The sequence below is a fragment of the Argopecten irradians genome, chromosome 11 (genome assembly GCF_041381155.1).
Source record: "Argopecten irradians isolate NY chromosome 11, Ai_NY, whole genome shotgun sequence".
Classification (NCBI taxonomy): Eukaryota; Metazoa; Mollusca; class Bivalvia; order Pectinida; family Pectinidae; genus Argopecten; species Argopecten irradians.
Window position 1 is genome coordinate 9,388,406 of NC_091144.1, and position 26,256 is coordinate 9,414,661.

General features: G+C 34.1%; 1 protein-coding gene and 1 long non-coding RNA gene across 4 annotated transcripts in view; one reads left to right on the top strand and one right to left on the bottom strand.

Annotated features, from left to right (window-relative positions):
• The window catches only part of LOC138334711 (serine/threonine-protein kinase 32B-like), a 117,490-nt gene that overhangs the window by 2,628 nt on the left and 88,606 nt on the right, over positions 1-26,256 (bottom strand). The window contains exons 6-12 of one of the 2 annotated variants that reach the window (XM_069283399.1): positions 17,711-17,800; positions 11,560-11,663; positions 10,863-10,979; positions 5,526-5,651; positions 3,523-3,651; positions 3,101-3,168; positions 2,873-2,889 (exon numbers count right to left, since the gene is read on the bottom strand). In XM_069283399.1, coding sequence (XP_069139500.1) covers positions 2,873-2,889; positions 3,101-3,168; positions 3,523-3,651; positions 5,526-5,651; positions 10,863-10,979; positions 11,560-11,663; positions 17,711-17,800 — 651 coding nt within the window. The remainder of the gene's footprint in view (positions 1-2,872; positions 2,890-3,100; positions 3,169-3,522; positions 3,652-5,525; positions 5,652-10,862; positions 10,980-11,559; positions 11,664-17,710; positions 17,801-26,256) is intronic. The other variant, XM_069283397.1, reaches the window with a different exon arrangement.
• Positions 22,023-26,256, top strand: part of LOC138334712 (uncharacterized) — a 228,754-nt gene continuing 224,520 nt past the window's right edge. Inside the window, exons 1-3 of one of the 2 annotated variants that reach the window (XR_011210143.1) lie at positions 22,023-23,129; positions 23,440-23,524; positions 23,844-23,957. This is a non-coding gene — a long non-coding RNA (uncharacterized lncRNA). The remainder of the gene's footprint in view (positions 23,130-23,439; positions 23,525-23,843; positions 23,958-26,256) is intronic. The other variant, XR_011210144.1, reaches the window with a different exon arrangement.

The window sequence follows — 26,256 nt, forward strand, 5'->3', positions numbered from 1 at the left end:
AGTACATAAATATGATTCTATGGCAACTGCATAGCTAAGCTGTTGATTACTGTTGCTATGATTGTTTACTGTTGCTATCATTTTTTACAGTTGCTATTGTTGTTTACTGTTGCTATGGTTGATGACTGTTGCTATTTGTTTATTGCTGCTATCATTTTTTACAGTTGCTATTGTTGTTTACTGTTGCTATGGTTGATTACTGTTGCTATGATTGTTTACTGTTGCTATCATTTTTTACAGTTGCTATTGTTGTTTACTGTTGCTATGGTTGATGACTGTTGCTATCATTGTTTACTGTTATTATGGACTGTTGCTATGGTTGTTTACTGTTGCTATGGACTGTCGCTATTGACATTTACTGTTGCTAACATTTCTTTGAACACCACAGCAGTGTTGTGTGTCAGTTTCCCAAGTTCTGATTGATAATGTTGCAAACTAAATGATTGGCCTAATGCCAGAGGTCATCTAAATGTGACCCTGATGGTTGTACCTTCAGATATAAGCCATAGACAGATGATACTTTACTCTGAGACTCTGAGTGTCGATCTGTGTCATAATCTGTCATCATATTTTCTCAAATGAGCTTTATTTTGTTAATCCCACATGAGCAAAACAAAGAAGAAGAAAAAAAGTGTTCAAAAGCTCCTTTGTAAAACAATAACAGTGGGTTATTGAACAAAATAATTACTTATATGTTAATTTTACCACTAATATTTGTCTGTTATTGATGACTCAATGTAGAGCTTACACTAGAATTAGTGAGAACTCGACTTGGTGAATTATCCTGTAGACAACTCCTATGTGCAGTGAACAACCTACTGTACATTGAGTGATACTAGTGTGCAAGGAACACAGCTGAATACATTCCAAAGTGAAATACAAGTAGCATAAAAGTATGTAGCCAAAACTTAGTCAATGTTTCAGTGCTTATACTAGGTGTTTCATAAATAGAGCCCTTCTCATCAGATAAAACGGGATCAATTTGTATATAAACGGAATGAACTTTCCGAGAAAAAAGTGGGGTCCTTTTCATTTCCGGTGAATTAAAAGGATATGGGAATGGTGTAAACTCAAACCCTACATTTTATGCTGAATATTCTGTATTTACATATTATTACAGAGTTATCTGTCCTTGCAGGTAGGTATTGATTGTGACGTCTTGTGTTTGCGAGTGTAACATCACATTTTTTTTTTAAAAACTACGTGAATTGCGCCTACAAAATAATGACATCACAATGGATACCTACCCCCAAAGGAATATGCAAAAAAGACTGAATAATTATTAATCATGTTCAACAATAAAACTCATGCTTGAATAGTGTTGTATAGATCCCAGGGGTTTATCATACCTAGATTTGGTGATGTGATTTAGGTCAACTGATACATGCAACTATTGTGATGTGAAACATCTAGTGTCATATTGTCATCAAATAAACCAAACAACTGCATACAAAAATGTGTCTTTAACAATCAGTGTTCAAAATAAACAAATCAATAAATAACGTCTGATTTAACACATCTATGTGTAGAAAATATTGAGGAATCTGAGGTTCCTTTTGGAGATTGTTGAAATTTTATATCCAGAACATTTAAACGAAAAATAAACATTAGTGATGACAAAATATTTATATAATTTACATTTATTCTGACCTTTTTTGCTATGATATATTAAAAAAAAAACCAACAACATTATTTTAGGTATTTCAACTTATTAAATAACATAATGATTATATTTCAAAGAAGTTTTATTTCAATTACAAAATTAATATATTTACACATCTCCCTTACATTTTTTGTGTATATGAAGATAGTGTGAACTTGATTTAAATGTGCAGGAATACAATGATTCTGTCATACACTAACATAGTATTAGATCAACATACTGCAACACTAACATATATATATATATTAAAACAAGAGCACCTTCAATTTTAATATAAGGGAAAAGTTTGCTCATTCCACAAGAAGAGTGAGTGTAACTGAGGCAGTGCCAGATGGAAAGATACAGATGCACAAGTATAATTTGAGAGTTCGGACAAAACACAGCATTCCAGTGAGTAGTCATAGTAGAATTTACACAAGGCATTCCACTATCGTGGCCATATAGAACTCTGATAGAACAGTCATTCTTTGTAAGATACAGCGTAGAGAATTATGTGTTATACATTTCTGAAACAGTGAGTTTATATATTTATTATAATTTTCATGTTATGTCATTAAAGTGTCCCATGCTTCATGCAATTATTGTACAACTATTATGTGTCAAACAGTACTGAAAACGTGCCAGAATAAGCTGACATCAGTTAACCATTGAAGTCTAAGTGAGGTATCATAGAGGTATCTCTCAATTGCTATCTGGTAGTAATAGAGGTCCAACACAAGTGTTTTGAATATTTTGACATATTTTACCCCTGCTTTGTGAACATCAAGGTGATTCGTCTAACCACAAGAGACTTTACGACTCCTGTGACCCTAAATAAAGGTCAAGATCATTAATTTCACACACTTGGTAGCATTTCTCTACAGCATGCTTAAATGGCTGAGTATCGTTACCCTGGACCTCTCCATTATTGCAGATAAGTCATTTAAATAAAAAGTTTAGGGACAGTTTTATAAAATTGATATCACATTTTATTAAGCAAAAAAGTTAATGCTTAATAATGTGTTTTAACTTATTCAAAATCTAATGCTAAATGCATGGTCATATTTTTTTTCAAAGTTTTTGTAGTCAGTCCTAATTTCTTTAATTACAGTAGGGATTAGTAATTAATGATAAGAATAGGACAGAGAGGAGTTTACACTATGTAGATATACATTGTATTAGAGTGAGAGTTAGGCGACTTCAATTTATACTGCAGCATAATTATCTTACCATCCGGCGTCTTTGACCTACTTAACAAAGAAAACGGGTTAAAACTTTCTGGGATACAAAACATTTCAATGAAAGGAAAGTTCATAATTATACCACCAAATAAACATTTAGAGATCGTTACAAATCAAAAATAGGAAGATTGATGTATTTTCATGGCAAATAAATCTAAGAATTGTTACGTAAAAATTTGAAATAATATAGTCCTCTGTCTATACTGTAAGACCTTACCTTTCCCTATTATATATTGGAAAATATTTGTAGATTTCTTCTTCACCATCCTGTGATAAATCTCCCTCCTGAAGAGAAAAATAATTGTTCAATTTGAAATGGTCTTGTTGCAATACTAAATTGAGGTTATCTCCCCTGCAACCTTAATACAAAGTTACATCTATTTAGTTCAACAGTTGTTTCAATAATTATGAAGTTAATATTTTTTAAAAACATTAATATTTACATTTCTTAAATCTGTTTTGAATTAAATTTAAACATAAAATTCTTACCTCACATAGCAAACATCATAAAACAATGACAAATTAAAATTCAATGTTTTTCCTGCTTTCAAACAATTTTAATATTTTACTTGTTAATAAAACACTGATTTTTACAGGAAAAAAACCCAATAAATGTCAATAATATATCCCATAATATACCGTTGAACAGCCACTCTCACTGCGTCTGGAATTCTGTTTGGCCAATCGCTTCTTTTTCTTGTGAAGAGGTTTGGACTCAATAATCATTTCCTCTAGCTCATATGTTGGATCACAGTTTAGGTGGTCTTTCTAAAATTCATAAAAAGTAGTTCTTCTTGCAACTAGTACCATTTTTGACACAATGCTGCCAATATAATATTCATGTATACATGTAACTTTGCAGTTATTGACAATTAAATATGGTAATACTAACATGTACATATATTGCATCAATTCAACAAAACTTAACTTTTTTAAGTTGATGTCTAAAACACAAACAAACTCCTGAAATTTTTGGCATCTCTGTAACACAGAATTACTTTGTATATTTCAAATATTTTTTGTTTAAACCTAGTTAATTGTAACAAAAAGACAAAGATGGCTTCCTAGCCAAAATACAGCAGGAAATATTACAAGTAACGTTAAATATATACAGACTGAACCTTCTATATTAAATTCAGAATGCATCCTGTTTCTGGAATCTTTTACTCATTTATTCTGAAGACACATTTGAGCCCTTCTAGTTCAAAGACTGGAACAGTTCACTATGAATTTTCAGGGGTGGACGACTTAGTTCCTCTTAATAGGAATTTATGTTATGAAATTTTAATTACTTTGGTATAAACAATTTTTATTTTCAAGTTTAACAAGAGATCCCAGAGGGATCTTGGCACCCACCAAAGAATGATCTACGTCTGACAATGGAAAGAGGGATCTTTTCAAACTTTTACTTCATATTAGTACATATGAAATTTGAGAAAGATTTTTTCAGTACTTTCTGAAATATATAACAAACTTCAATTATTACCTTATTGGCTTCCTGTCAGCCATCTTGTTGACCGATTGGTTCGAAAATGCAATATGCACAACTAAGGTCCTAGGGTAATCTACTCAGTACTTTCTGAGAAATAGCTTTAACAAACTTAATTTATCAAAATCCAAGATGGCTGCCTGCATATGGTGGCCATCTTGTTGACCGATCAGTCCCAAAATAATAAATGTATAAGTAGGGACCTAAATGAACGTGCACATGAAATTTGAGAATGATTCCTTCAGTACTTTCTGCAAAGATAGCTACCTGGCGGCCATCTTGTTGGCTGATCGGTCCAAAAATGCAATATGCACAACAAGGGCCGTCTAACTATCAAAATCCAAGATGGCTGCCTGGGGGCCATCTTGTTGACCAATCGGTCCCAAAATGCAATATGCACAACTAGGGCCCTAGGGGAACTTACACATGAATTTGAGAGAGATCTCTTCAGTTTAGGAATGAAAATCTGCTACAAATTATTAACACAAATGTCACTGAATTTGATAAGTTTTTATTGGGAAATTTTGACTTCAAAATTGGGAAAATAAGGAATATTTTCACTAGGGGAAACAGCCGAAGTTGGGCTGTAGATTCCACCATTAAAAAACACTGGAAATAGTGGTAACAAACTTTAACTATCAAAATCCAAGATGGCAGCCATCTTGTTGACCGATCAGGCCCAAACTGCAATATGCACAACTAGTCTAGGGCTCTAGGGAAACATACATTTGAAATTTAAGAAAAATCCCTTCAGCCCTTTCTGAGAAATAGCAATAACAAGAAATGTTAACAGACTGAAGGACAGACGATGGACCATGGACGACAAGCGATTTGAATAGCCCACCATCTGATGATGGTTGGCTAAAAAAGGGAAGATTGAATCAAACATTTGATCAGTGATTTTTTAAGGTACATTTGGGGCCAAATAAACCAGGCCCCTTCCCCTAAAGAAATTTTGCTGTATTTTCCCAATTGTATGTAAATATTTTCCCAAATAAAGAAAAGCTCTCTAAAATATACATGTTTCAAGAAAGATGCAATGTATTCTTTTCCCAATTGAAAAGGTACAGGCCCCATAAATTATTGACCAAGAAAATCACTGTTGATGGGCTTGAATTTGGTATTTAACAATTAAAATAGACCTGATACATACGGAAGGCACAAAAGAGGGTTTGATGTCCCGAGTGAGTACTTTAGAGAAATCGACATCACACACATACATATGTTTCTTTAACATATCTAGGCTGGACACTCTCTTGTTGGGGTCAAGGTACAGCAGCTGAAACATCAAAACAGGTATGTACAAATCAGAAACCGAACAACATCATGTAGACAAAATCAGAAATGGAAAAACATCATATGTACAAACCAAAAACTGATAAACATCATATATACAAATCAGAAATGAAAAAGCTTCATATGTACAAACCAGCGATGAAAAAAAACATCATGTACAAACCAGACATGGAATAACAACATGGAAATCCATAATATCATTACAAACCAGAAATAAAAGATAATATCAAAATGTAAAATGTAAAAATTGTAAGTGGAAAAGCTTAACAATGTGAAATTTATTATATTAATTTGTTGTTTATGAAGGAAATTTAATTTTGACATCAAGTGTAAGTTCCTTTATCAAAAGAAAATTGATCTTTCCTCATGTTTACAAATGATATAGAACAATGAAATTCTGTTAAGCTATAAATGAGTTGTCATCAAGTTAGATTAAATCAGTCAGTCACCGTGGTTCGAGTCCATCTGGGATGTCTGATCCAACATCACAGAAAGAAAACTCAACATTTTACAGATTATGATATTGAAGAAAATTGGGTTTGCTGTTCCTCAAATAGTTTTACCTGTTGTACAGCATGATTTTGCACCAAAGATGTTTGGTTTTATTTTATGGAAATCAGACTTGTTGCAACTCGACGAGATAAACATTGACAAAAACACCCCGAACGCACTCTCATTTAGTACCATTCATCTTAACTTGACTTATTAGGGTTATTTGATTGTTTTACCATTATCCCCATGGGAAATAACTCCTGTTAGTGACAGACCTTCATCAATATCATATCACCCTAATGCTTACCAGACCAAGCATTCAAGGTTCACACAATTCCCATCACTACGTCAATGCATCAATGCAAATTAGCACTGACTTATTTGCTTAGGGAGAGCAAAGTCATTTATACAAAGTAATTATTATAAATCGCTTCTTTTTTGTCCAAGGCATACAAAACTTTAATTCCGATCCTTTCATATTTTCTGGTGCCACAGTTTGTGTTGACAAGTCGTGACAAAAAGTAGTGAAGCATTATAAGCTTGACATTGGTTATTACCAGAGAGGTCTACTCATAGGGACCAGGCAGAAGGAATAGCATCTAACCACCTATTTGTAACCTCATATAATTTGTGGTTAGCAAAGGAAATGACAGACTAAGACGGGCTGCTACACACTTCCTTGACCCCAATACTGCTGGACTGACTCCTGTTGCCTACTAATGGTTTTAGACCTAAGGTCACATGAAAGGTCACACAAAAGGCTGCTCCGTTTCAGGGTACAGACACTATAAATGATATGTAGATTGTTGATCCACTTCATCCTGGTACTCATCTTTCAACATATTGATCAAAACAGCAAGAGGTCCAATACTCCAGTATCTACCTATGTTTTGTGTCTGGTGGTATACTTCATTGAGATAGCACAATAAAATGGACAATTTAAGGCATTCACACAACAATGCACTTATACCCCGAAGAGGCTAAAATGACTAAAAGCTGTTAATGTGACGTGACACTTCATAAACCAACTGATGGATTGCATTTTGACCTTCATTTTATTTTTATCAAATGCAGGTCAAGGTCATTTTTAATTCTTTTAACCATAATAGTAAATAAACGATATTAGGTCTTTTAATTTAATTGAGTTTTTGATCACTGAGCAAAATGTATTAATAAGTACTCTTACAATAAAGGGTTAAAAGGAGAAATATGGAGGGGAGATTTTTAAGAATAAAGGAGACACCATTATAATTTTTCACTCCTTTTTTTCATACATTTACTAACAAAAAGTGCGTAGTAAGAAAAATAGTTATTTCTTTCAATTTTCACACATAAATTCTAAAATATAAAAACCCTAAAAATGTCTCCAGTGGCAGATAAACAACTGAAGGTAACACAAAGTGCCTATATATAACTGACTAATAAAACTGACTCCTGGTCATGTGGTCGAGAGATTATCGTTAGATGATCATTAAAGTCACTAGTCAGATGGATAGGGTTAATGTCTAGGAAATGAAGGATATAAGCACTAAATGAAAGATACAGATTTGATCTCACTGAGATGGAAATGCACAATTTTTTCCTTACTGATGATGATGAGCTAATCACCCAGTAAATGTTCCCTTTCCTTCTCGTAATGAACCAGTATGTAATTTGTCTACAAGTGTAATTAGTGGTGAAAGCATTTATATGAAACATTCAGTGCAGAAAAGTCGTCTTACAGTACATTATCGAAATTACACAATCATATGGCAGTATGTGACATTTCTCTAATTACTAATTTGGGTTTAGGTTGAGATTCTAGATAATACTGTTGTTCTTAATGTAGGAACTGCCATTCAGCGAAGTCAAACACTTCAGAGAATATATTAAAAAAGATTTTTTTTTTTTTTTTTTTGGGGGGGGGAAGAATAGGGTTTACTTATAAATGTAAAATAAATGGAGAAAACTAATTCAAAAGGAATGATTCCAAAAGATTGTTCCCCATATATTAGCAGTCTACTCCATCAGATGACAATTAATGACCTTGAATGCTTTTAGTACAACCATCCATTTCCACCATAGCGATCTGATTCAGGGATCTCAGCAGAGGGCCTATCTGTCTCACTTGGTAACTCTGGCAGATAACTATAGGAGATTTCAGAAAAGATGGCGATGACGTCACACAAAGGTACATCCGGGCGCTCAAAGGTACAACTCGTTATATCTACACATAAACATAGAGGAAAACAGCCCCTTGCGATGTTTGTTTACATTTAATTGTAATAAATAGTACGACAATCCGAGAACTATTGCGTTATTTGAATTATAAAAAGGTAAATAAAAATTTTAACAATAAATTTAGATATAAACATTGGTATTTATATATTTTACTCCGTTTATACTCCATTTTCTACGCCACGAGAAAAAACACGGTCGCCATTAGACCTACGTATAAACATTGACAGAAGTTACAAAATTGACAGAAACTACAAATTAATTCAAGTTTCCCCAAATATTATACTGATATTTTAATAAGCAATTACTGTTTTCTAAGTCTTACTTGTAAAACACCTTACGATGTGTGATTATGACCAAATTAAAATTTGCCTTCGTAGATACCAAGCGCACTGCAGCCATTACGTACAGTACTGCCGAGATCCCGAATTTCGTCATTTTTCATAGTCACAAAATTATGTATTCTGGTTAACTTTTTCGTTAGAAATTTTGGAATTTAGTTTATAACATTCAAATGAGTCATTTTATAGTTACTTTTTATCATATTTTTAAACAAAACTTCGAGTATTTTAGAATTCTCAAAGCCGTGCGCAATGTGTCCTGGTCGGCATTTATACATTGTAGTAATTACGATCTACATTGTAGCTATATTCATAAATCTAAATGTAGTCTATCTAACATGTATTCAAGTTATTTAAAAGTAATATCACCTAAATTTGGGACTTCACATAACGGCACATGGAATAAAAGTGATTAAAAAATAAAAAAATAAACTCATGAAATTGAACGATTTCACTATTTTATTTTTCGAGATATCGGCAGCCATACTGTACGTCTACGTGCACATACATGTATATCTTCATTTATGTGTAACAGTGGTTTATACCATTCATTTAAAATAATATATACATAGGAAATAACGAAAGATATATATTTTACAAGTACTTATTAAGATATGTGTTGGTAATTACGTATAAATATTATTAATTTCCCAATTATCGGCTGTTGCCCGAGGTGATCTACCAGCGAAGCCATGCACGACGAGCGACCGTGGTCTGGCCAGGTGGTTCACTTTTCGTTATATTTATATTAAATAGTGTTATGAACAGATTTTTCGTGTATAGCAGAAATATGATACATTGAAATATCAATTATCTATTCATAACTTTTTCACAACATGGATTTCTACGTGTGAACAAAAAGCGGGTACGTGTGACGGCCCGGCACCTCTTCGCAAGCTGGCTTCAACACTAAATCTAAACAAATATATTTAGCAATAAACAATTGTAAATATAAATGTCTGTAACCTCTGAAACAATAAGAAACTATTTTGAAATCAGAATTTGCAAGTATGAAAGTGTATACTTTTGTCAACGTATCGATTATGTATCAGGGATGTACGTATCTGTTATTGTTTTTATTAGTCGCCATACCGTGTTTGTACCTTTGAGGACCCGGATGTTAACTTTCTGTGACGTCACGCCATCTTTTCTGAATATAACTATAGCATCATACTTCAATGAACCTCATAGCTCAACTACCAGCTAGATTTTAACTAGGATATAATTCAAAATGGATTCCCACAGCTATGTAATTACAGTGTCCTCAAATCCTGTAATATGTGGTTGTTGAATAATGTATATATCACTTGTAGGTTTTCCACTCATATCTTTATAGATAAACTACAGTGACTGATTCACATCATTCAAGAACAGTAGAACATTTCAGTTTTCAGTTTCTAACCCTATATAGTTAAATCACACATGTACGTAGGACAACAGGGAAATTACTTACACCACATCAGTTTGTACATTCTGGGAAACTTATATTTAACATCTGTCAAAGGTCTAAACCGCCAATTTATTCTGAATGGTATATTTTTTCAAATTAGATTTAAAATTGAAAAGCTCAACCAGGGACCAAGATGCCTACTGAAAATGGAAAGGATCATAAACTTTTTCTTGAAACAGGACAAAGGTTCAATAGAAAGACTATATCTATAGAATGAATGGAAACAAATTACATATATTTTACTGATGTAATATATCTTAGAGAGTTAAATCACACATTGACCAATCACCAGGCAGTATATGTTTAGCCATGCCTTCTGCTCACAATCCTATGTGATATGTCGTAATAAAGCGGCTTTCTAAGCTGGCAATCAGTAAATTACATTATGATCGAATTAAGTTTGGAAATATATCCTAACTAATATAAATGCATTAAAGTTATGGTTTTTTTATAACATAAATTTTGTTCATAACTTCTGTAATGCATTCTTATAGAGAATTTTAAATTAAGGAATTCCTTTAAGTTGAAGAATATATATGTTGATAACGAAACTGGAGCCATGCAGGTATTAGAGCTCAGGGTATTTTCCAACCAAGAAAGAAAAGAGATTGTGTTAGCTAGTATTTTGATAGTAATTAATACTACCATAAATTTAACAGCTCAATTTTTGCTGAATTATGGTAAAATGTATTACCTGTTTGAGAATATCCTTGAGGCCATCAGTCCAGATGGAGTTGAAGTGGATTTTTAAACTAGTGAACATCTGCTTGACCTCATGTATAGAGGTACTGTTGTGGATCTCGTATGGTCTCTACAAGTATATAATAACAAAATTATCTGATCATATCTGTAAGGGTCCAGTTTCATCCTTAAAACTTATGAATTCCTTAACTTACAATTCTCCATAGAATTTCAGGTTAAGGAATTCATAAAAGATATGTCTCTTAATTAAGATTTTGGACATATTAATGTTGGATTAATTAAAGTAATTTTATATATTTAACGTAAAATTATTTGGTTTCATGAAAATATAACAAAATAAATTTGACTACTTATAAATAGAGTATTTTTGCCAAGTCAAAATAAAAATGTAATAGATCTTGATCTATAATAGAACTAAAGATTTTTCACCAAAATTAGTTCAACTTAAAGTTATACTGAAAAAGCAGTACTTATTCAGTAAGAAAAGAAAAACAAACTATAGAATAGATTTATTTTTAATTTATGTACATTTTTTTTTTATTGTTTTGCTTATGTTTTTAATTTATTTAACGTTCTGTCATCCTATCAACCATGTAAATCAATTAAAAGTTTCATGTATATTGATCACAAAAACTGAAGAACATATGTATTGTATAATTAAACATTATTAACGCATCCCTAAAACGTACCCTTCCTTTTAACATTTCGTACGCACAAATGCCCAGTGACCACCAGTCTACAGCAAAACTGTACCCAGTACATTCGTCCAACGCACATGCAAATACTTCAGGAGCTGCAACATTGAAATAAAATTATCAGGTATCAATTTTTAATTCAATATTTAGTCCCATACTTTTATAAGATATTTTCAGAAGTCATAAGTATAGCATTTAATAAATATATTTAGCAATCTGTTAGATAAATTAATATTTCAAATCCATTTATCCTAGCTCATTTATAGCAAAAAAATATCTCAGATAAAAAATATATAATAAATTAAATCTTATTGAATGTAAAAAAAAAATTATAAAAATAAATTAATATTTTTTGAATAAAAAGAAGCATGGAGTGTCCACATGAAGTAAGTAGTGTACCTGTGTGTATTTTTATATAATTATTATTTCATTAACGTCTCAAACTCCATTACTTAAAAATACAATGCATCAGATTAATTAAAACTATAGATCATATAATTTCAATTATAAGAGCCATTCAATAAATAAATTATGTAAGGGGTATACAAATAACTAAATAATGAATCCACAGTCCTTAACTAGTTAACTGGCACTGACTCTATACTTTGTCTTACACCACAGATGTGCCAGGTAATCATTATCTCCACACCTGTTCACCAATCAACAGTGTAAACAACACAGGTGTCATCTCTATTGTTTTAGGTGTCAGATACCTGACACTTGATTAGGGCAGCTCAGTGTGCCATTAGGTAGTGATGGGCTGAGCAATCACAGGTATATATCATACAGGTAAATATCACACCTAGAGATACAGGTATATAAAGACCAATCAGCACAAGTGGAGTAACATCCTTCTGTATTATACCCTTTATTCAGCAGGACAATTTCAACAAACTTTACATTAATTAATGTGAATTCTGAATGGGATAGAAATCTATAACTGACAGGTGAATGTTTTGTATACTGTGGTGAACTATCTTCTGGATCTGGTACTGTACTGTGTCTTAGAGCTTGACAGCCAGCCCCCTAGGGAGTCAGGTACTGTACTGTTTATTAGAGCTTGACAGCCAGCCCCATAGGGAGTCAGACTAAGGTAGAACATTAGTATCACTGTGAGAGATCCACACACCAGCATGTGTACCAGATTTGCCCTGTTTGGATCCAGTTACATAGCACGTCTTGGAAATTTCTGTGACCACAGTTTACACCTAAATGGAAGGTGTAGATTTTTTGGACTCGGTGGGATGCGCTCTGATAGGATACCTGGTCAGCTGTTTGAAGATCTTATAGACTTCAGGCCTGACGTTGTGTTCATTCATTTAGGAGGAAATGACATTTCCAAGAACTCTGAAGCAAAGGAAATATTTGACCGCCTTGTGGCTTTAACAGATCAACTGACACTTTCTGGAGTTCAACATGTCTTCATTTCAGAAATTATCACCAGAGGCAAGTTCAACAAGTCTCCTGGACTTACTCGCTTGAATTTTGATGTTCAACGTTTGCAGATTAACCGAATGCTGATGAGGAAATTTGGAGATCATTATGTGCGTCTATCAGATGATGTGAGGTATCCGGCAGATTATGACAATGACGGTGTACATATTGGTGTTCCCAGGGGCATGAGGAAGTACCAGAATAAGATAGAGGTGGTTCTCAACAGGTGCTCCAGCTGATTCAATGTGTAAGAGACACATACAATTTCATGGAATTTACTGTGTTCATGCATGGATTAATTGATCAGTTCCTATTCTTGGGAGTTTTAATGTGAAATCATGAATTATATCCAAATGCAAATGGACAATTAACTGGTGCATTTGTTACTACAATAAATGCAGTGATGGAATATAAATTTAATTGTGCTACAAATGTGCAGTATATCTGTGTGCAGTGTTGACAATGTGCTATTACTATATTGTAATATTTCCTGACATTATTGTGCAGATAGAAACTACAGAATCTTTAGTAAGGTGGTAAAGACTAACGGCCATGCAATGATCCACTGCTTATACATGATTTAATTGTGGTGATCAATGCAGTTTTCATTGAAAATGGATAAAAACATCTGGACTTTAAATAAGCTTCAAATTCAACTTAGTTTATACTGTGTGTATAAAACACCAAGTACTAGAGATTGAAAAGACACAATTCCTTAAGTATGGCTCTTTAAATTGCCATCAAAATATTTGTTCATACAAACAAAACATATGCTGTTTAAAAATCAATTACCATAGTTGCATGATTTTTATATTCTATGGTTTTTAAGTCACATATTTCAAACAGTTAACTGACTTGTAATATATATCACATCATTTGATTTTATCCTGATTATGATTACTTAATTTATATAATAACACTTTTGATGTACATGTAGGTTTTTTTTTCTATTTTAATTAAAACAGTTTTCATAAGCCTATAATTATTATATAATATGAATACCTTGACTGTACATTATTTTCATAACATTATATTATATTTATATATATGACCAATCCATCTAGCATCATATGCATACATATTTATATAATGTTGCATGTCAATAATTGACATGATTTTTTTAATTTATCTGCAGGAATTAATATTCATTATTGCATGATTTTATTGTCCCTATATTTTTAAAGATATATATATATATTGAATCTGAATAGAAATGATAAAATTGCACACATTTAGTTTATCTTTGATCAAACAAAACAGTCTGTTCTCTGCAAATTAACAAATGAACATACATTATATATATTAAGATAAAAAAATCAATGAAGTAAGCTATTATGATTTTTCCTGGTTGTTTTATTAGTAACTGATGAAATCAGTTTCTGAGTTAGTGTATTATATTGTTGTTTTACTCTGACATTTATGTGTGCTGATATGGCTGGACCAAAACCAGATGTTAAATATCTCAATATTTATTAAATTGTTTTGAACTTATTTATAGTTGTCTTTGCTCTTTTTCAAAGATTAATGATACAAATCATAAGGGGGTTTCCAGATACCAAAAGGACGCATTACGATTTAATTACCATTGATTATTCCCAACTTCCAAGCGATGTCACAAAAATCTCATCAAAATATTACATCACATGTACAATCACCAGGAGGTCCAGGGAATAATCAATATTGGTAGAAGTACTGTTATCTACATGTAGGTCATTTTATGATTGTATCTCAAAACTAATATAACATGTACTGTCATTTCAGTGATTGTTTTTAACTAAAACTATTAAAACAATAGAATACTGTACTGTGAGTGTGGAGGAAAATCATATAAAATCTTTATGAACAATTTTTCACTCCGTTTAATCACAATTATTCAAAAGAGAAAAAAATATGGACAGACAATTAGCTGTTTTCAATAAGACACCCGCATCAAAATATATGGGCCTCTATAATTACTGAAAATGTTGTTGCTAAAACATGTCATTTCAGGCGTGAAGTTAAGCCTAGCTTATGTAAATGATGAGGGTAGCAGGGATTACATCTGTACATATAATCAGTTTTAAAAGATTCTATAATAATCAATTTAGTACAGGGCAGTGAGTTGCCAAGTCATATCTTAACATCCAATGTGTGACATGGCGATGAAACTAATATAAGGAGAGAATAATTTTATTTTAACTTTAAATTAAAATGTTATTCTGACCAATACCAGTACATGTCTGAAATCTCCCAAGGAAGGTGTATAGGGTGACTTAAATATGTATATATTACCGATGTCACATCTAACATCTTTTAAATCAGCATCTGCAGTGATGTACAGGTTTGAATCATTGTCCTCAATGGCTGACATTCAATTCCTTAATGGAATGCATTAAGTTTCCTTATAATTTTGATATCTATATCTTGTATACAGCTTTACTAATTCTTTCTGAGAGTAAGATTGTGTTTTGTTTGTAGTTATTCCATCCGTTTGAGTATATACTCATTGGGTTATTAAAAGGGTGCTGTACTTGCTGAGAAATTTTGTGGTCTTGGGTGACAGGCTTAACTGTACAATATATACATACCAATATATACAGAGTGTACCTGTCTATGTCTCAGAATACAGGGGTTACAAGATCCCAAAACGATGTGGGTAAAGTACGATCTACTGTCAATTAAAGTCCCACCTTCCAGTGATTATGATGTCAAAAATATCACTTCAAATGACAACGTTAAAATAACAGGGCCCAGTTTCATGACCATTCCTTAACTTTAAAGACGCTCCACTGCTGACAAAGCATAAACAATATTCATCATTGGAAAAATAATTGATGTTTATAATCATGTGTATAGATGTCTAATTAATACAAAAAATAATACAAAATAACTTACATGCACAATCAGTACTTCATTCCATATAGGACATTTGTGCCACTGAATATTTTCGGGATGCAATAAAAAGTATCTTTTGTAACTGAAGAAAAATACTAAGTCTTCTGCTTCTGTTTTTGTTGAGAAAAATTAACATTCCTCAGCGATGGAGCATCTTTAAGGAATTCCTTAACTTCTCAATAGGAAAGCATTACAGATTTTATGGGAGGTTCCGGATCTGTTACGTAAGATTTTTCCTTAACTTCTATAATGCTTTGATATATGGAGAATTTTAAGTTAAGGAATTCCTTTAAGGTAAGAGATGTTCAGGAAACCACATAGGCCTAGGAAGGTGGAACTATAATCAACAGTAAAGTACAGTGGAACCTCCCGAAACCGAACCTTCTCAAAACCGATCACCTCTAGAAACCGAACATGGATGTCATGTACGGAATGAATTCCTCTTTATTAATAGTATATAAAACTTCCCAAAACCGATCCCTCCCAATTCCGAATACCGGACCGATTTTGAGATCGGAATAGTCAAATGTAACTAAAATACACTTCTGAAAACCGGCCTTACCTGAGCGACACCGATAGATTGCAATGAGGTCTGACCAACCGACCGTGAAATACACACGTACCTGTACCATAGTTGTCGCATGCCATGTCCTGGGGCATGTATACAGATGTGAAGGCTACAGGTACACGGTAATTATACCCGAGATAGTGATGAAATTATTTAATCATGTCTATTGTTTAGATATTTAACGAAAGTCTACCACGTGTACGAGGTTTGTTTACTGTATGAAAACAAGCAGAGCTAGTAATAAAGAGATAGTTTCGTATTCAAATCACACGGGTTTTTTTTAATTTACATATGTCGTATATTATCTGATGAAGAAGCCGAAGCCATGTATTGTTTTAGAAAATGACTATGTCATATAATGACCGGCATCGACTGATCATCGTGTAATTAGACCATATAATTTGATTCTTGACGTAACCGGAAGCGATCGGCCGTATGTAGGTTAGTGCAGACGAGAACATCCATAAGAACATTCACGCAACTAACTAACTAAACTACGTTTATAAGCGGTAACAGAATCAAGATTGTTGTAATCCATTCCTTTTAAACGTATGATTCTCTCTTTTGTGATAATATTCACATTAACAATCAATATCGGTCGGTTTTAACGAACACTAGGCATACATGCGGTACACTAGTGTAAAAACGACTTCCGATCGATTAAATTTGGATCGTAATGAACGGTATTCGGTTCACTTCTCCAAACCGAACCCTCTCTAAACCGGCCGAAATTATGTGCACCGACCATGATCGGTTTCGGGAGGTTCCACTGTACTGTACTTTACCTACATAATTTTGGGATTTCTTTTTGTGTGGTAATTAATACACACCCATATATGGAGTGATGGGAATGGTATGGTTATACCTATACCTATATTTGGAGTGGTGTGAATTGTGGGGTAATACATACCCATATATGGAGTGGTGTGAATTGTTTGGTAATACGTAACCATATATGGAGTGGTGTGAATTGTGTGGTAATACGTAACCATATATGGAGTGGTGTGAATTGTGTGGCAATACATACCCATATATGGAGTGGTGTGAATTGTGTGGCAATACGTACCCATATATGGAGTGGTGTGAATTAAAATTGTGTGGCAATATGTACCCATATATGGAGTGGTGCGAATTGTGTGGTAATACATACCCATATATGGAGTGGTATGAATTGAGTAGAAATATATACCCATATATGGAGTGGTGCAAATTGTGTGGTAATATATATACCCATATATGGAGTGGTGTGAATTGTGTGGTAATACGTACCCATATATGGAGTGGTACCGGACATAGATGTAGCTAGCTGTCCATCACTAAGCACTGTGGCGATGTTAAAATCGGTTATGTGGACATGGCCTGAAAAACAATATTGTCAAGTTTATAAGGTAACCTCATAAAAGCCATTCAATATACACAGATAAACCTTCTACAATAGTTTAGACACAGTGTGGTACAAATCCTTCTGATTGGGAAAATCATTTCCAGAATCTCTCCTTGAGCTTTACATTAGGTTAGTATATGATGGATGCTTCTGATGGATTAATAACTAACGAATGTACTCACAAGACACTACATCTTCTGTTACTAAGCATGTGATAGTATTGTTTAGGAGGACAAATAATCATATGCTCTCCACCTAAGGGCGGTGAGTTTGATACCTAATGTGGACCCGTCAATACTGACTGTAGGTCGGAGGGGGGTGGGGGGGGGACTTAAGAAGCGATTTAAAGGATTTACCCCTATTTCCCCTATTGGGCCCCGCTCCTCCTGCGCCCAGGGGGTCAGATCCAAAATCTATGCAAACTCTGTTCCCCTTCCCCAAGGATGTTTCTGGCAAAAATTGGTTACAATAAATGCAGAACTCTATGACTAGTAGCAATTTAAAGGATTTACCCCTATTTCCCCAATTAGGCCCCACCACTCCTGCCCTCGGGGGGTCGGACCCAACATTTATACAAACTGTGTTCCCCTTCCCCCAAGGATGTTCTGGCCAAATATGGTTACAATCCATCCAGAACTTTATGAGTAGTAAGTGATTTCCCATATTGGCCCTGCCCTCAGGGTGTCAGAGCCAAAATTTTTACAAACTGTGTTCCCCTTGCCCCAAGGATGTTTCTGATCAAATTTGGTTACAATCCATGCTGAACTCTATGACTAGTAGCGATTTAAAAGATTTACCTCTATTTCCCCTATTAGGCCTCGCCCCTCCTGCCACCAGGGGGTCAGAGCCAAAATTTTTACAAACTCTGTTCTCCTTGCCCCAAGGATGTTTCTGACCATATTTGGTTACAATCCATGCAGAACTCTATGACTAGTAGTGATTTAAAGGATTTACCTGAATTTCCCCTATTGGCCCCCATCCTGATGCCCCCGGGGGGTCAAACGCAAACTTTATACAATGAGAAAAGAATGATCTACGTTTGACAATAGAAATAGGGATCTTTTCTCTGCTTTTTAAACTTTTACTGCAAACTACATATAAAATTCGAGATAGATCCTTTCATTACTTACTGAGATACATCACAGGAACAACTTCAATTATCAAAATCCAAGATGGCTACCTGTCAGCCATCTTGTTCATCGATTAGTCCCAAAGTGCAATATACACAACTAAGGTCCTAGGTGAAATTAAATATGAAATTTGAGACAGATCGCTTCAGTACTTCTGAGAAATAGCAGTAACAAACTTTAATTATCAAAATCCAAGATGAAAACCTGTCGGCCATCCTGTTCACTGATCGATCCAAACATGCAATATGCACAACTAGGGACCTAGGGGAACCTGCACATGAAGTTTGAGACAAATCCTTTCAGCACTTTCTGAGAAATAGCGGTGACAAAACTTCAATTGTCAAATCCAAGATGACGTTTGTCGGCCATCTTGTTGACCTATTGGTCCAAAAATACAATATATATGCACAACTAGGGCCCTAGGGGAAACTGCACATGAAATTTGAGAAAGATCCCTTCAGTACTTTCTGATAATTAGCGGTAACAAACTTTAACTATCAAAATCCAAGATGGCTGCCTGGTGGCCATATTGTTGACCGATCGGCCCCAAAATGCAATATGCACAACTAGGGCCCTAGGGAAACATGCACATGAAATTTGAAAAAGATTCCTTCAGTGCTTTCTGAGAAATAGTGGTAACAAGAATTATTAACAGAAAGAAGGACGGACGGACGGACAGACGATGGACCACGGACGAAAGGCGATTTGAATAGCCCACCATCTGATGATGGTGGGCTAATAACCTGTCGATTAACCCTAAAATTGTATGAACGTGTACAAACTACTTCTAAAATATTTGTAATTACTCGACCCAATTAGTATGAGAGCTTACATCCAGAAATAAAATCAGAAGAAATTTAGTAAAATCAGATAAATTCCAGTAATTGACTTTTAAGAGTCTGCATCAACTGTGCTCTTGTTTCAGAGAGATATTTGCACAATTACTAACTTATCATCGATTACTATATCCACATCACTTTTAATGAAATATGATTAATTATCTGTTATGTTTTGGGTTCACCCAGCAGTCAAGAGTTGTACCTCTCTCCTTCAAAAGGAGAACAATTACCGACCTCTCCAAAAATTAGCTGGAGGTTTAATTAGGTTAAATGATTGTTTTGGTAATTAAGCCAATTTCCCCTCTGCCATTTAAACCTGCATGCAGGTACACTGATCATTATGTAAACTTTGGCTTTTTGAAGAATTTGGAATTTAAGCAATTACTAATTCTGTGACTTTTAAACTACTAGAAAAAACCAGTAACAAATAAAAATCTTATCCCTCCATTCAATTTTGAGAAACGAAGAGTCAGAACTGTAAGGACAGGCTGCTGCGCCTATTATATATAACAGCATACTAATTAGAGGCCAATGACCGATGGATATATGCATTGTACCAACATAATCTCAACAACAACAACGACTTGCCCTCATAACGGCAGACTAATAGATGCTGTAAACCTATAGGAGATTTCAGAAAAAGATGGCGATGACGTCACACAAAGGTACATCCGGGGCGCTCAAAGGTACAACTCCGTATATCTACACATAAACATAGAGGGAAAACAGCCGCTTGCGATGTTTGTTTACATTTTATTGTAATAAATAGTACGACAATCCGAGAACTATTGCGTTATTTTTAATCATAAAAAGGGTAAATAAAAATATTTAACAATAATATTTAGATATAAACATCTGGTATTTATATATTTTACTACGTTTATATACTCCATTTTCTACGCCACGAGAAAAAAAACACGGTCGCCATTAGACCTACGTATAAACATTGACAGAAGTTACAAAATTGACAGAAACTACAAATTAAATTCCAAGTTTCCCCAAATATTATACTGATATTTTTAATAAGCAATTACTGTTTTCTAAGTCTTACTTGGTAAAACACCTTTCGATGTGTGATTATGACCAAATTAAAATTTGCCTTCGTAGATACCCCAAGCGCACTGCAGCCATTACGTACAGTACTGCCGAGATCCCGAATTTCGTCATTTTTCATAGTCACAAAATTGTGTATTCTGGTTAACTTTTTCGTTAGAAATTTTGGAATTTAGTTTATAACATTCAAATGAGTCATTTTATAGTTACTTTTTATAATATTTTTAAACAAAACTTTAAGTATTTTAGAATTCTCAAAGCCGTGCGCAATGTGTCCTGGTCGGCATTTATAGTAATTACGATCTACATTGTAGCTATATTCAAAAATCTAAATGTAGTCTATCTAACATGTATTCAAATTATTTAAAAGTAATATCACCTCAATTTGGGACTTCACATAACGGCACATGGAATAAAAGTGATTAAAAAATAAAAAATAAACTCATGAAATTGAACGATTTCACTATTTTATTTTTCGAGATATCGGCAGCCATACTGTACGTCTACGTACACATACATGTATATCTTCATTTATGTGTAACGGTGGTTTATACCATTCATTTGAAATAATATATACATGGGAAATAACGAAATATATATATTTTACAAGTACTTATTGAGATATGTGTTGGTAATTACGTATTAATATTATTAATTTCCCAACTATCGGCTGTTGCCCGAGGTGATCTACCAGCGAAGCCATGCACGAGCGGCCGTGGTTTGGCCAGGTGGTTCACATTTCGTTATATTTATATTAAATAGTGTTATGAACAGATTGTTCGTGTATAACAGAAATATGATACATTGAAATCAATGATCTATTCATAACTTTTTCACAACATGGATTTCAACGTGTGAACAAAAAGCGGGTACGTGTGACGGCCCGGTACCGCTTCGCAAGCTGGCTTCAACACTAAATCTAAACAAATATATTTAGCAATAAACAATTGTAAATATAAATGTCTGTAACCTCTGAAACAATAAGAAACTATTTTGAAATCAGAATTTGCAAGTATGAAAGTGTTATACTTTTGTCAACGTATCGATTGTGTATCAGGGATGTACGTATCTGTTATTGTTTTTATTAGTCGCCATACCGTGTTTGTACCTTTGAGGACCCGGATGTAAACTTTCTGTGACGTCACGCCATCTTTTCTGAAATCTCCTATAGTTTACACATGACGAGAGAAGATAAGTGAGTCCCAAGGTACAACCTCAAGGTGAAAGTGGTCATATCGCCATCAAAAGTGTCTTCAAAGACAGCTCATTATTCATCTAAATACTGCAATTGATTCTCAAGGTGACATTGGCGGATCATTATAAATATAAGGATTGCAGTCTCTGTTGTTCGGGTGACACATAATTACAATTATGTAGACTTATCTTCTTTCAGTGACAGTGCATACTGATATAAGATGTTCTGAAAGTGTTTTAGGGATCAACCAACTAAATAAAAAAAGACCTTCGAAATGGCCCCTGTGTATACAAGATTGAGCCCAGGATAGAATTTTAACCCGGCCGCTGATTGGCTGGCTAATTATGAATTTCAAAAGTAAAAATGTTTTCTGACAGGTAATTATTCCTAGATAACCATAATATCAATTTGGAAATTCATATTGAGATTTAGGTTAAAAATATCAATTTTGATAATGAATAGGTAAAAACATTAGAATTTCCGGATATTTTAGTGCAAAATGCGCCTGATTTCAATAAAGCTACCCTGGTTGGAGTTTGAGCAGAAGGACCCAAACTTTTTTTTCTATCTAGTGTTATATGAGAACCTAGACTTTAATTATAGAACACAATACCTAACTAATATTTCTTTGTTTTAATAATACAGTACAAAACTTTAACAAAGTTTAACACTGTGGTCTATGTAAAATCATTTAGTTGGTTGCTCTCTATAGCGAACGCAACCGGAAGTATAAGAGTCAGTCACTGGAGCCGAGTGAGTCCATGGATACAAAGGTAAGTCGCCAAGTTTTAGAATAATATGTGTCACTGTGACTATGCATGCAGTTTATTTAGAATTGGCCAGTAAGTTAATGGTACATATAACGTAGATTCAGGTAATTAGCACGGCTGTAAACGTGTGACATGTGCGTTTAACATCAGATGGGTACGATCACATGGGTGCGCGGTGCATGGTCTCCTCAGTTGTCAGAATTTAGTACACAGAACTGTATGCATGTTCCAGTTTAGGTGAACCAGGAATTAGCGGTCAAATCAAGAAATTGGGGGTCAGTCATCTCTGCCATATTGGAGTGCCGAGAGCCATAAAGGTATAATATAAAACATAAGTTACAGCTTATACATTTGAAATTGGTAACATTAAGGGGAGACAATTACATTGTATTACATAATGTCTAGTTTGGGGTGTGGTATTTAGACCTGCCAGGTATCATTGATGGGAGGGGGGGGGGGGTGGTTGGGGGAGTCATCTCAGGTAAGCTAATTTAACTAATTGTACTGATTAATTGTAATATTAGGGCTAATTAGTTTATTAAAAGTATGCATTTTATGTTATAATGATGAAAAATACCATTTTGTGAATATTTTTTCCTTTAATGAAACATATTAATGGTGTTTCAGGGTCATTCAAGATTTCCGGAAATATGTGTTGGTTGCACAGATTCCAGTCATGGACAAAGACATGCATCTTTTGTGCTCATTACAGGTTTGATCTTTGTTTAATTTGTTTATTTTAAACAGAAAGGCTCTGGAACCATGTTCCTGGTAAATTTGAATATGTAAAAAGGTTTGGTATATCTGGTTTTCTTCCAAAATCTTGACATTTTCTATATTATAGGGGTACCTGATTATGTAATGGATTATCTCCCCTTGGCTGGGGACTTTTCCTATTTTTTCATTATATTCAGAAAGTTTAATGATGTAACTAATAATTAACTTAAACAACATTAATACTATTTCAATATTTAATACATAATTTGCAATTAATCAACACAGTGTGTAAGTTCAACATTTCATGTTTTCAGAATTACTCCGCGGGTGACTGTCCGAAGGTGAAGCCCTGTCCTGGACAAACCACTTGACCGATTAAGTTCATATTACAGATTTGACATACAGCCGAAATGCACTTTACATCATAGGTGAGTATTAGAATTTTAATTTCTGCTATAGGGATCAACCAACTAAATAAAAAAAGACCTTCGAAATGGCCCCTGTGTATACAAGATTGAGCCCAGGATAGAATTTTAAACCCGGCCGCTGATTGGCTGGCTAATTATGAATTTCAAAAGTAAAAATGTTTTCTGACAGGTAATTATTCCTAGATAACCATAATATCAATTTGGAAATTCATATTGAGATTTAGGTTAAAAATATCAATTTTGATAATGAATAGGTAAAAACATTAGAATTTCCGGATATTTTAGTGCAAAATGCGCCTGATTTCAATAAAGCTACCCTGGTTGGAGTTTGAGCAGAAGGACCCAAACTTTTTTTTCTATCTAGTGTTATATGAGAACCTAGACTTTAATTATAGAACACAATACCTAACTAATATTTCTTTGTTTTAATAATACAGTACAAAACTTTAACAAAGTTTAACACTGTGGTCTATGTAAAATCATTTAGTTGGTTGCTCTCTATACAACAGACATGGGTTACAAATTACTGATGTGACATGTGTTCAATACATGATCATATGCATTATGCATTGTTATCGAATAATGAAATAGTAACATTGATAACACATCACACTAAAAATTCTTGAGAGAGACACATGTATATATAATATTTACAGCACAACAAAGAAACAAGGATTTATTGTATAAAGCCCACCGAGAATTGAATTAAAAAATATACAACATGTATCATAGAAGTTTTAGGACAGAAATTACAACACAGAGTTATATATAGAAGTTATGTGTGCTCATGACCATGCATGTAGCAAGAATATTTCAGGAGGATTGGGATGGAGACCTTACATGTATTTCAAAATAGAATACTGTGGTATTTCATGTGCACAACATTTTCTCCTAAAACAGGGCAAACTACCAAAATCAAAAGATTGATAATAATGACCTCAAATCAAGAAGAAACACCAACAAGAAGTTTTTTCAATGTAGGATTAGTGGTTTAATTTTGAAGTAAATACATTTATTCAGTAAGGTAACATGAGAGGAGCAGCAGCCAGACAGGGTTCTTATCTGGACCACAGAACAGTAGCCAACTGCACTACCATAAGAGACTGATCTGATCACCATTTATCAACCCCACCCCAGAGTTTCACTACACTCATCCCTCCCACCATCAAAAACTTTTGCCCTTGAAGACAAACAAGACAACAGTAAAACACGGGTTCATATATCGAACCTCAGGGCGACTAACAAATTTACTTTGTAATAAGTAAATTTATTATACATATATTGCAGATATTTTATAATAGCATTGCTGGGGAATGAAAATGACTACGTTATAACCATAATATGTTGTAAGTGTGTGTGTTATAAGCACGTTTTACTGTATATGTACCACCAGTGTGTGATTATTTAGTTGGGAGCCTATTTTGTGACATACCAGAAAGGAGAAAATGAGGTGGCAAGACGACATTCGTGCCTGGCATCTTCTGAACACTGCATGGCCAGATATCAAATGCTTTATCCTATGTCAGATGACTGGTGATCAACCCATCTTCTAAACACTGCATGGCCAGATATCAATGCTTTACCCTATGTCAGGTCACTGGTGATCAACCAATCTTCTGAACACTGCATGGCCAGATATCAATACTTTACCCTATGTCAGGTCACTGGTGATCAACCAATCTTCTAAACACTGCATGGCCAGATATCAATGTTAATTACCCTTTGTCACTGGTCACTGGTGATCAACCAATCTTCTGAACACTGCATGGCCAGATATCAATGCTTTACCCTATGTCAGGTCACTGGTGATCAACCAATCTTCTAAACACTGCATGGCCAGATATCAATACTTTACCCTATGTCAGGTCACTGATGATCAACCAATCTTCTGAACACTGCATGGCCAGATATCAAGGTTTTCCCTATGTCAGGTGACTGGTGATCAACCAATCTTCTAAACACTGCATGGCCAGATATCAATACTTTACCCTATGTCAGGTCACTGGTGATCAACCAATCTTCTGAACACTGCATGGCCAGATATCAATACTTTACTCTTTGTCAGGTCACTGGTGGTCAACCAATCTTCTGAACGCTGCATGGCCAGATATCAATGCTTTACCCTAAGTCAGGTCACTGATGATCAACCAATCTTCTGAACACTGCATGGCCAGATATCAATGTTTTACCCTATGTCAGGTGACTGGTGATCAACCAATCTTCTGAACACTGCATGGCCAGATATCAATACTTTACCCTATGTCAGGTCACTGGTGATCAACCAATCTTCTGAACACTG